This window comes from Populus alba, chromosome 1 (genome assembly GCF_005239225.2).
Source record: "Populus alba chromosome 1, ASM523922v2, whole genome shotgun sequence".
NCBI classification, from domain to species: domain Eukaryota; kingdom Viridiplantae; phylum Streptophyta; class Magnoliopsida; order Malpighiales; family Salicaceae; genus Populus; species Populus alba.
This window is the reverse complement of record NC_133284.1, coordinates 40,967,052-40,979,680: the sequence shown is the minus strand read 5'-3', so window position 1 is coordinate 40,979,680 and position 12,629 is coordinate 40,967,052. Positions and strand designations below refer to the sequence as shown.

The window sequence follows — 12,629 nt, the reverse complement described above, 5'->3', positions numbered from 1 at the left end:
ATGCTACTAGTTAGTTACTTCATGTACCCTATAAAGTTTTCTTGAAAAATATTGTAAAGTAGATCATAAAAAATGCAAAATAGGTAATTATTTTTTTCATTTTTTTTCATATTCTTTATTTTAAAAATAAAAACTCATGTGTCGACTATGTAATAATACTAGTTGTTTAGGACTAAATAGGGAAAGAAAGGCTAAAATCAATTAATAACAATAAAATCAATTAGGTTCAAGAAAAGTTCAGATCAAATACAAAAAACAAGAAGGGATTGATGACAACAACACAAGTTCCCTAATCAACCAAAAGATCTAGACCTATTTAGAGTATGAGTCTTTAATGGAACAAATTGATATTTGTATAATAAGTTAGGATTGATGGAATTGCCATAAAAAAGGATGCGCAACAAGTTAGAATTTAGTTTATATTAGAATTTAGTTTATATTAGGATTCATAATGTAATTTTCTTATTTGATATGAAAATTCTATATAATATTAGATTTAGATGTTCATGTGAAGCTCTAATATTGTATCAATATAAATAAGTTATTTAGTTATGGGAAAGATGACTAATTTCATACATGCAATTTCTTTACATCCTTGTAATTTAACTTTCATTATTATTTTCCTTTGTTGTTTTATTTTCAAGCATCCCTTTACATTCCATTTTATACTCTTTCCATTTACCTTTTACTTCTTACTTACTGACATTACTATTAAAAATACATCTTCTACAATATACATTTATTAGAAATCAAAACGTTAGACACCAACATTCTATTTGATTTGTCTTATTAAAATGACCTATATTAAATAAGTCACAAGATGTTTGCTTCATCATCTAATTTTCCACAACAATAAAGAACTACATTGAGAGAAAACTAGGGTGTTCTCATATAGTATCTCACTTTCCCACTTCTCTCAATGTTATTATGTATATAAGCACCTGACATTAGCATGATTATGTCTCCGGCACAGCCAATATTTGTTTCTTTTTATGAGCCGAATGACATGATTAGATAATCATAACTAGTCGTGCCAAGTTTCATTAAGCTAGTAGTGGTAGCTCTTAAGAAGACATCCTATTATTGGACATTAAACTTGTCTAATACTAATATGAAGGCTATCTAGACAAAAATGAAAAATATAGTAAACTTGACTTATGAAAATATCATTATGATAGTTAATAAAATCATGCAGGTCTGATGCAACTATATTATTCAATAGTTTTATCTATATTTACTTAGCATTTTGCCTATGTTTTTTTTATTTTATGTTTTGAAGGCACTTTTAGATGTAAGACTAAAAAAAAAGTATATTAAAGATAATTGACAAATTTGACTTCTTATCAATGTTTTGTGTAGAGCTTGAGCTTTAGAGGTCAAAATGAAGTGATTCCAATTGTATTTGAAAGCTATATTCATACATTTCTATAAATATATGGCAAGAAAAATAAAAGAGAAAAAGCATGGAAATCACATCATTTAAAGACAAATTTCGCATTCTGCCAATATTGACCTTCGACTATTCCGACTTGAATATCTTGAGCTAGAGAAGTTCATTTTATGCAAACTCATTTTTTTTAGATTTCTAACTCGAAGACCTATCAGCTTACTAAATATCAGCAGAAAAAGAGCTTATATGATAGATATATATTTTTTTTAAAATGACATATGAAACCTACCAACAGACATGTTTTGTGAAGAAATAAATTCAATTTACTTCCCAAAGTATCCAAACCGGCATTCAAGTTTTTATTTCAAAAATTTAGTTCCTCTAAGTCCAAAGTCAAAGCTTAAGGATTTTATACAATGCTATTTCTTCTTTTTTAGAAAAAATGTTATTGAAATACTTAAATGTAAATTATATACTTAGAAAATGACTATTTTATAGGAAAAGGGGATTAGGGTTTCCTATCAAATAAAAAGAAAGAGAGAAAGGAAAGGAGAGGCGGCTAGAAAGAGAAGAAAAACACACCCTTTCCTCTAAAAACCCGAAGTCATGCATTCTTCTTTCCTTTTGATTAATTGTTCAATAGACATGCAATGCTAAACTTTTTTTTCTTGGTTGCAAGGATACAAAAACCTTCATATTTCAAGAACTGTGAGATTTATTTTACCTTTTTTTTTTAGTTTCTATGATGAATATGTTTTTTTTCCTATATTTATTTTCTATGATTGTATATTTTAATTGCTAGAACGAACTCTAAGTTATTATTGTAAATAATCTATTCCTAAATTTAGTATCAAAACCAGAGTTGTAGTAAATAAACTTGTGAAGCAACTAAATTTAATAATTGTGGCGGATCTATGTTATTAATCTTAGGAAAAACATTCGATCAAATCAAACATGTACTGTAGACAATTATGTGTCTAGATAATCAACTTATCTAGTTCTTAAGGTTGCCATTCAATTAAATTATTAGTGTGGACACTATGGTTGTTTGATGGTTAGGGTTAGTTACATTGTGGATTGGTTAACTAACTAATGCTAAGAAATGATAAATATTCAGAATATATAGATTGATGCGTCATTTCAATGATCGGTTCTAATTTCTGTAGGTGGATGTCTATTTAAAACCAATGGTTGTTCTCTTGATAGTTTATTTATTTATTTAACTTAGCTTGATTGTTTTATTGTGCTATAATCTAGATAATATCTAAACTCCCTCCAATTGCATATTATGTAGCACAAAAATATGGACTAAACCTTCCTTGTGAGATCGACTCTTTGTTTGCTCTATATTATCTTATTTATTTAATCCAGGGTAATTAATTTATGTGACTGTGACATGCAACAAAGTCACAATCGATCAAGAAATAGAAAAAAAGGCTTACTTGAACTTTTTTACTATAACCCTAGTGATTGGACCTACTAAAACTACTAATTTATTCTCACATGCCAAAAAGGTAAGTACCAGGGTACCATGTCAGTCATTAGAGCTCACATGAGTTGGAGTTACTCTTAAACATTTCTAAAGGCATTGCTAAAGTTTAGATCCATGATAAATGTACTCGAGGTGGACAATAGACAACCATTATTTAAATACATGCAATGGTAGCTTAGAAATATAGGTGAGATCACAAACATATTATGCAAGTAAAACTCAATACAAAAATTAAGCTAATACATATTTATTTATTTAGTATTATTTATTTTTAGATTAGTAAAAAACAACATACACCAGGAAAATTAGAAATATGCAATACTAGATTTTTAAATATAAATAGTTAATTAAGCAGTCATAAATTCTCACCAATTTTGGTAAGTTCTACAATTAGTAAAAGGACTAGTTGCTAAAAAGGATTGACAAAGTTGATTAGTGAGCAAAAATATAATGAGTATAGTGTGAGATTTTTTATTATTTTTTTTATATTTTCCGTTTTTTAGACATAAAAAATGCTAGATAAGTACAATGACAATTGTAATACCATAGAAATAAAATTCAACCAATTAAAAAGTTAAGAATTTTACTAACCAAGATTGTAAGTAATGGTGATGGTAAACTACTTGGATCATGTAAGCTATTGGGGATAGAGGAGCACCGTCGTGGTGTTGTACCATTGACTTATCCATTGTTAAAACTTTTCTTACTTTTTTTTCTTTTTTTCCTTTACTAGTTTTTTGAAGTGAAAGATACTTCTCGTTTTGAGACATTATGGCTTTGGAGTCGCGCACTCAAGCTAAACGCTATTTGGGAGTCACTTTAATGTGATGATTCTTGTGTTTTTTTTTTTAACAAAAAAAAAAAAACTAAGGATTAAGATATATGAAGTTTACTAGTGCTAGACATAAAATAAAATCCCAACAAAAAGAAGTGGTGTTGTCATTTTGACTTCAAACAGATTATGCCAAAAAAAAAAAAGAGCCAAAGTGTCTTTGAATGTTGCCCCATGAGTGGAAGAAGGGAGAGCCATGAAGGGAATTTCACTCTGATGAAGATATTGAGGCAGAAAGCACGGGTCAAGAGTACAAGTCCAAGGGTAAACTGTGTCCTTTTGATGTGAATTCTCTCTATGTATGATAGTTTTTTTTTTTTTTTTGGGGGGGGGGGGGGGTCTAGGCAGTGGGGTGAGGTAAAGGGGAGGGGCATTTGGATTTGTTGCAGATCTTGACATTGATTTGAATATGTGATGTTAATACTAAAATCATAATAGAAATTAGTGGCGAAAAAATAGAATTAAGAAAAAGGGATTTAAGAATGCTTTGACAAAGGGATTTAAAAAGGGTTATGGTATAGAATTTTTTTTTTATGATACACAAGCAGTATTTTACTCATTGAAATTTATTTTAAAGAAAGGAACAAACACAAATAAAAAAGAATAAAATCAATAACTCATAAAAAGTAACTCCTCAAAAGTGAAAAATAACTTCACTTAATATTTTTTTCTTGCTTGTATCTATTTTTTTTTTAAAATGAATTTAGATATTAACTAATAAAATATTATTCGTTGTTTTCTAAACGCAAAAAGACTTCTCGTCATATAGTAGGGTTTTCAATCTGTATTGAAAAAAAAAAAAAAAACAATAAAGAGGCTTGGAATTAACGTTGTTGTTGGTGTTTTTTTTTTTTTTTGGACATTGATTTTTTTGTTTGGGTTTGTCACAGGTGATATTGTCTAATCAAGTTTAAAATTCACTAAATAAAATTTTCAATAAAAATAATAAGTTAAAACTAATAATAGACTCAGATAAAAAGTCCAATACCATGAGCCTGAATAAAACAGGTTGGTCTGTCCCTTCATCGTCCAGGTCGCGTAGGTCCATACACGTGTAGTCAGCGACACGATTCTAGAGTGTGTTTGGTGTTGCTATAGCTATTGTAATTGTGGTTTGAAAAAAATTATTTTATAAAAAGTACTTTTAATTGAGGTTGATTTGAAAAAATAGGTGTTTGGTTAAAACTGTTGTTGAAATTAAAGTTAAATAAAAATTAGTTTAATGTGTTTGGTTAAAAATACTTTTAAAATTGAGGTTATAAAATAATTTAAAAATATATATTAATATTGATGATTTTTAATTTAAATATTATGAATTTAACTATTGCTATTATATTATGAAATAAATCATACTTTATATAAAATATTTTTTATTATTCCATAAAACTATCTATAATTCCATTACGTACGAAATACATCCGACAAGAACTACAATTTCTATAATTTTTTAATGTAATAAAATTAAATAAAATATTATCATGTATAAAATTCACTCCAAACTAGTTTTTTTTATAAAAAAAAATTAACAGTGCAAGAGAATTGCACTGTTCACTTTTTAAAGTTTTTTAAGTAAACAGTGCAATTTTCTTGCACTGTTCATGTTAATTGCACTGTTCATTGAACAATGCAATTAACGTGAATAGTAAAAAAGTAAGGAATTCTTGCTTTTCAAATGCTGCATTTCTAACGCAGAAAAAAGATGAGACCCAATAAACAGTATGCCTTTTTTTTTTTTACCACATGGCTGCAACTGCGTTTTTAATAAAATGCAGCCGCAGCCGCACAGCCAAACAGACTCAGTCCTGTCCCCACGACATCCTGTTCTCCGTCTCATTCAAGGGAGCATAATCAGAAATGAAACAAGCTTTAGCTGAGGTAAATTTCGGCAGTAACATGGCATGATAAAAACATGATGTGAAGCAACTTCAAATATGCACTTGCTACAAATAGATGCATAAAATGTCAAATCCAAATCATTGAGCAAATCAATTATAGTCTTTTTTATCTCTATTTTTTTATATGTTAGAAGCAGCAGCTACTCTCAGTACTGATTCTTGAAGCTGCACAGGCAACTCTAGAGTACATTATATAGGTGTAGGCGTGTAGGCATGATATGTCCAGGGGAAAAAAACAAAGAAAAACAAAAGGTATATGAATAACAAAAAATTCCGGTGAGTACACGCCCCATTCAAAATTTCCCCTCTTGATGTGTGACATTAGCATAGACCTGCATTGACCAGGAAATCCTTGGAGAAAATGAGATCATAATTGGCAACATAAGAATACAAACAAAAGATCTCAAGACACCTACCTTGCAAATACTATTTTCTGGAGGCATAAGATTCAGACACAATGTATCATCACGGCACGCTGAAAGAACAAAGCAACAATAATTGGAACAACATAAGAAAAATAAGTAAACTAGCTTATCAAAAAATAAACTTTTATCCTCAATAAATACATTCAGAAGGATGTCACTTAATGGCGTAAGAATATTTTATAACTAATGTAATGTAGACTGAAATGATCACCCATGAGAGTTGTTATAATTAGAATAATCATCCCAATTTTATCCTAGCTATAAATATGCAGTTTTTACAGTGAGGAATCTCATGCAGGATGACTGTCAAATGATGGACTAAACACCCCTGCATATAGCAACTATTTGTTTTCCACAAAATACCCTCATGGTGCATGCCAGATGCAATATGTATTCCATGTCCAGTTATTAAAAAAAAAATATATATATAGTGCTTTGATGACTTTCCTCGTTCTGCAAAAAGGAAAAAAAAAAGATTTAATTTCCTATTTGCAGACTGATTACTGACCTAACTTTATAGACATCTCCTTGATCTCTTTTTCCTTCACAATTACTAGCAGGTCTGATCGTACCCTCACGTGCCTTTTAGAGCTCTAACATCAAAAAGGGTGCTCTGAGTCTGATATTGGTCAAATTACCATGCCATCAAACCAAACCTACAGAATATATCAGCCATCAGTGACTTGCTTATTAGGGTCTAAAAGTAGTTTGAATGACGGACCTTCACCCCAAAATGTCCTCACTAGCCTTCAGAAACCAATCTTGCAGGTTGCTTTAATTCATAGACAGACCTCACTCCTTTACTTGTGTTAGAAACAACATTGAAGAAGCTTGACGACAAAACATTACCGTCGTTTTTCATATTTCTTAGCGAACTCTTTTAGTAGCAATTGTTGCCGAAAAGCCAAATATTTATCTACAGTAGTTCCAGCCCACTGCTGACAAAAGCTTTCATCAGTTGGAACAAATGAACTAAGAGGAAACGGCCCCTTTGGAGCTTTCTTTAAGGCAACCAAGAACCTATGGCGAGGGCGAATTCTCTGGTCTAAAGACAAGCTTAAGTACATAGGGTATTTGGTCAAGGATTGCACCTCATTACGAAGTTCATTGATCAAATACTTGTACTTTGGCTTTAGATTGTCTTCCAGTGACAGAGATAATACCTGATAAGACAAGCAGCAGAATCATTAAACATTTGCTAGAAATCATGAAAATGCATAAAATCAAATAACAAGCTTTTATAATGCACAATAATATATGATGAAAAACATTTGTATCTCTATATTTGTTTATCATCATCCCTCCTTGACATGTGAAACCTACTTATAGTAAAAGCAAAGACAGCATTGAGTTCTCTAAAAATATGAAGATAAACATGATCATATAGAGAAAGCAATCCATTTTCTGTAGCAAACAACCAAAGCGTATCCAGCATAAGAAGAGAGAATATTTTTAATGAGGATACAAAAGGAATCTAAAAATATAAAGAAAAACACAGCCATATCAAGAAACCAATTCATATTCTGTAGCAAACAGCCAAAGCATATCTAGCATAAGCAGAGAGAGAGTTTTTTTAATGAGGATACAAAAGGAAGCAAATTAACCTGTGTAAGGCTGGTCAAGACTTTCAAGATGTCACCATTATGCATTCCGATACTCCTCAGGAAATTGATCCTTGGGATAAATCCATCATCAATGCTGTAATGAAGGAGCTGAGGATGTTTTGTTACCATCTTTACTACGCTATCTCTGGATGCTCCCAGCTCCCTGGATAGAAAAAGATAGCGAGTATTCCATGATACATCAATCCGCTGAACCAGGATTTGAGGGCTCAGCTGCACAACTTTTCCTATATTTTTTTCATCAATTCCAACCTCCTCGACCAAATATCTAACTGTGGGTTTTAGAGAATTCTCAACACTATAAGAAAATAGAGATGGAGCAGCAGCAATTATCTGCCCTATTCTGGAATTTGGAATACCTAAACCAATCAAGAAAGCAGTATGAGACTTCAAATTACTCTCCACTGTATATTCTAGAATTTGCGGTTGCCTCAAAAGTATTCTTTTTATATCTCTGTGTTTGACGCCAATACTCTGCAGGTACTCCAACCTCTCCCGTGCAGAACATACATTTATTTGGAGTGATTGCATGTGCCTCTCATAGATTTGGATAAAGTGTGATTCCTTGAGCCCAAACGTGCTTAGGTAATCCAAAAGGGGGAGCCACTTTTCATCCAAATCTATTTCTTCAGATAGCTTTGGATATCTGTCCTCAGTAGATTTCCCTGTCATTAGCTGCAACCAAAGAGAACATCTAAGCTTTTTTTGCATCATTAGTACAGTATACATGAAAATCTAAAATCTAACCATACCTTTCCTTGTCCATTAATGTCAGAGGAATCAGCTTCTTTCGTTCTATTTTTAGTACCATAGAAGTTTCCAACCATACTCTTTTCCTGAGTGTTCTTGCTAGTTCTTGAATTGAATAATCTCTGGCCACCTGCAAGCACAAATTTTTCCTTCAGGCATTACCATCCCTTGAAAAATTCTCAAAGCCTTGACAGAACATTAGAGCATACCTTCTCTGGTAGTTGTTTTCTTCTGTGAATTAACTCTTTTCTTTCCATCGACTTCAAAATCCATAGGCTCTGCAAATTCATCCTGAATACACATTCAACAGAGAGATTAAAAGTAGCTAACAACTAATCTATGCAGTAGCCATTCAATAATATTTTCTTAATCATAACCAATTGTAAATAATATCACATCATCATTTGGTAAAAAAATTCTTACAGTGTGTCAAGGATGGGTGGAAGTGGAAGGAAATCAAAATGAGGTGAAATAGACGGTCGTCAGGATTTTGGCATTTACTTTTATATCTATGAACGATTTCCTAGAAAGCATGCTTGGAATTTTCTAACATTTTTTTCCTTGAGAGGAAAAAGAACTCACATCACATACTGACAAGTATAAAATAGTTAAGTAAAAAAACAAGAAATTATTAATTTCAATTTAATCTTGCCAGGTAATTCACTTACAGAAAACCATCAGATTTATGACATTCACTAATAAAATCCACTACATATCCATCTAATGGTTGATATTTTTTCGGTAAGCTTATTAATCCTTTTCTTTTCCTTACACCTACATATTTCTTCTTTCAAGATAAATACACAATTCAAATTGGAAAATTTAAGAAGAAAATGACCAAATAAATACAAGCTTCACCAATATTCAACAATTTAAGAGTCTAAATTAGTTTTAAAAAAAAATTTGAAGACAAAAAACCAGGCAAAGAGAGAGACATGGCAAATAAAAGTTGAAGGGTAGCGAATGAAGGGTAAAACAGAAACTCACATCCAGCAACCATTCATCAAGACCGGTATCAGTATCGTAGAGACTGAAGGTGTGGCCGTAGCGTGATTTTCGTTTAGGGTTGAGAATCTTAGCATTTGAATGGGTGGATAAAACCCTAACAGTCATACTGCCTTTTCTGCCTTTTCTTCTTATTCTGCTCACTGATTCTACACTCAAGTAAGCATGAGAATGATGGGAAAGAGAAAGAGCAAGAGAGTGAGAGAGGAGATTACGGTTTAATGGATAAACAGAACAAACTGCCATCTCTTTATGCTTAAGGTTTTTGATAGCCAGAGAATGATAAATTTTCGGATAGAATATGATTGTGAGGGAATATGCCCTTAAACCCCACCTCGCCTCTGATAATATAAATCCCATCTCTTTCACTTGTTAACTAAATTAACGGGTGGTCTAGAAATATGCTAGCTGATGCTTATATATTAAAATAATATTTTTAAAATTTTTAATTTTTAATATTAATATATTGAAAAATCTGAAAATATAAAAAATATCAATTTTTAAAAAAAAATTATTTTAATGAAATGTCGTTTAGAATGATGTGTCTAAATCTCATTTGAATTAATTCAATTTGACTCATTCATAAGATCTTATAGGTTAAAAACAATTCAAATGATACAAATAATAATAATAAAAAATAAAACATGGTTTCACCTCAAATAAATAATTAAGACAAGATTCATATAATAAACGTTAAAATAATATTATATTAAATTGATTCATATCAACTTGAATTAATTTGTCAATCCATATATTAAGTTATGAGATTATAATAACTTTATAGAAAATAAATCAAAATAAATTATAAAATTTAATTTCTAATAAATTCAATGTTGAATGATAAAATTAAAAAAAAAATTAAAAAATGATCTAAAAAATAACATGAGTCAACCCGGTTTAATTTGTCAAACTCACAACCCGGGTTATTAAATTAGGACAAGCCAATAAAAAACAATTTAAAACAAATTATTAAACTTAATTCTTAATCAACCTAATATTAAAAAATCAAATTAAAAAAACATGATTAAAAAAAATAATTCTAGTCAATCATGTTAACATGTTAACCTTGTTATCCGAGTCATGAGATGTAGATAATATCTAGAAAGCACAAATAAAAAAAAAATATGAAATTTAATTTTCAATAAATTCAATATTGAATGATGAGATTGAAAAAAAAATCAATTAAAAAAATTGACTAAAAAAATATATTCAAGTCAATCAAGGTTAACATGTCAAACTTATGGCCTATGCCATGAGATGTGGATAATTTCTAGAAAGCATACCAAAACAAATCACAAAACTTGGTTCTTAATCAACTCAGTATTGAAAGATGAAATCGTAAAAAAACTGATTAAAAAAAAATTTACTCAAGTCAATCAAGGTTAACATGCTAAACTTGTGACTTAAGTCATGAGATATGGATAATCTCTTTAAAGCATACCAAATTAATTCAATATTAAAGGATGAAATTGAAAAAAAAAAATCAATCTACAAAAAAAAAAAAAAAAAAAACTCAAGTCAACCAAATTAACCTATCATACTTGTTGTCCAAGTCATTAGTACAATATAACTTTATAAAAAGTAAATAGAAAAAAAATATAAAACTTAATCCCTAATAAACCTAATATTGAATAATAAAATTTAAATAAAAAAAAACATAGACTACAAAAAAAAAAAAAAAAAAAAAAAACAAGGGGTGTTGTAACCCCCATAGTTTTTTGTTTAGAGAAAATAGTCAATCAAGAAAAGAAAAAATACTCGAGTTAAGTAAGTTAATTTGTCAAACTCGTAGTTCACGTCATAAGTATGAATTAACCTTATAAAAAATAAATTAAAAAAAATTAAAAAATATAATTCTCAATAAATCTAATATTGAAGTATGTAATTAAATTTTTTTTAAAAAAAACATAAATTAAAAGTAGAAAAACCAAAAAAAAAACAAAAGAAAAACAAATATTCTAGTGAATAATATTATAAGAGTTATAATAAAATTCCTCCTCTTTTAGTTTTTTTGTTAATAATAACTAATACAAAGCTCTTTCTTTATCATCTATCATTAAATTATTAAATTAGATTAAAATAATTATTAAATTAATTTAAAAAAAACTAAAGAAGGACGATGTTTTATTTTTTCTCCTGGACACAAATCACTATTTATTAGGATAGTGATTTGACAAAATTATTCCTAACACAAAAACCTTTAAACTAGGCATTAGGGGAAAATTATCTTTTTACCATGATATAATTGTATTTAACAATTTATGTAGGATTAGGTTCGTAATTTTGTTTTTTAGATGCTTTATAATTACTAATTCAACCCTATAATAAAAAAAAAATGTCTTTCAATTTGGGGCGTTATAGTCTTTTCATTTTTTTGAAATAATAAAATTGTTGTGTTACCCTTCAAGACAAAAACAACATCACTCTCTCACAAGGGCTTTTTCATCATTTCACATTTATGTTTATTGTTAATATAAAGGTTATTCAAGGGCATTGTTGTGTTTTTCCATAAAATAAATATTATTAAAAGAGTATGTTGGTGCATATGTAGTATATGCCATCAAGTGAGCGATGTATGTTGATTTATCTAATCACCAAACATCACCTTTCACAACGGTGTTTAGAACATCTCAACAACTTCTTTACGATGGGGGTAGCGTGTTAGCCCAACATGCCTCTAGTTTAATGCTCCCAACCATTTCTTTTTTTTTTTTTCCCTTAATCTCCTCATTGAATCTCACGTTAGCCCCTTTAATTTTTCTCTTTTCATATTAGGTCCTTGTCCTTTTGATTGATATTTTATTTTATTTTGAGTAATCTATACAATTATAAATGTTTTTTAATTTTAACCCCTTATAGTTTTTTAATCTTTCAAATTCAATCCTCGTTATTTTGATTTTTTTTTATTTGGGATCATTTTTTAGATTTTCTTTACAATTTCATCCTCTGGTATTTTTTTCTATCAAATTTTATCCCTATTCTTTTTATCCCTATTCTTTTTTGCATTGACAACTTTTTTACATTGCTATTTTTTTTCATGATTTCATCCTTCAAAATTAAATTAGTTAGAAATTAAGCTTTTTTTTTTTTTTTTAACTCGGGTCTAAGATTTTACAAGTTGCAAGTTTTTAGAGATAAAACCAAGTTTAGAAGATGTGTCTAGGTTTACTTCTTTTCTTTTCTCAAGCTGATGTTTTTAATTTTTTTTTATCCTTTTT

General features: G+C 29.4%; 1 protein-coding gene across 9 annotated transcripts; it reads right to left on the bottom strand.

Annotated features, from left to right (window-relative positions):
* Positions 1-5,665: 5,665 nt before the first annotated feature.
* Positions 5,666-9,752, bottom strand: LOC118056909 (transcription termination factor MTERF9, chloroplastic). Of its 9 annotated transcripts, none has more exons than XR_004688865.2 (8): positions 9,394-9,752; positions 8,616-8,697; positions 8,409-8,536; positions 7,639-8,331; positions 6,884-7,197; positions 6,543-6,690; positions 6,026-6,084; positions 5,666-5,941 (listed from the first exon to the last, which is right to left on the bottom strand). XR_004688865.2 is itself a non-coding variant. In XM_035069332.2 (7 exons), the coding sequence occupies exons 1-6, from the start codon at positions 9,655-9,657 to the stop codon at positions 6,075-6,077; spliced, it is 1,491 nt and encodes a 496-aa protein (XP_034925223.1). In that variant the 5' UTR covers positions 9,658-9,752; the 3' UTR covers positions 5,666-5,941; positions 6,026-6,074. The 9 variants fall into 9 exon arrangements, 3 of the variants coding, with proteins under 3 accessions (XP_034925223.1, XP_034925225.1, XP_034925222.1); XR_004688866.2 differs by having other exon boundaries at positions 6,756-7,197; positions 9,394-9,751; XR_012168985.1 differs by having other exon boundaries at positions 6,543-6,653; positions 6,756-7,197; positions 9,394-9,751.
* Positions 9,753-12,629: the final 2,877 nt, after the last annotated feature.

Excerpts from the sequence above, each read along its gene's own strand:
- LOC118056909 (XM_035069331.2), bottom strand. The coding sequence starts at position 9,657 with ATGGCAGTTTGTTCTGTTTATCCATTAAACCGTAATCTCCTCTCTCAC. Across the intron at positions 8,332-8,408 it reads ACATTAATGGACAAGGAAAG|CTAATGACAGGGAAATCTAC; the intron begins GTATGGTTAGAT and ends CTTTGGTTGCAG. Across the intron at positions 7,198-7,638 it reads TCTTGACCAGCCTTACACAG|GTATTATCTCTGTCACTGGA; the intron begins GTTAATTTGCTT and ends TTGTCTTATCAG.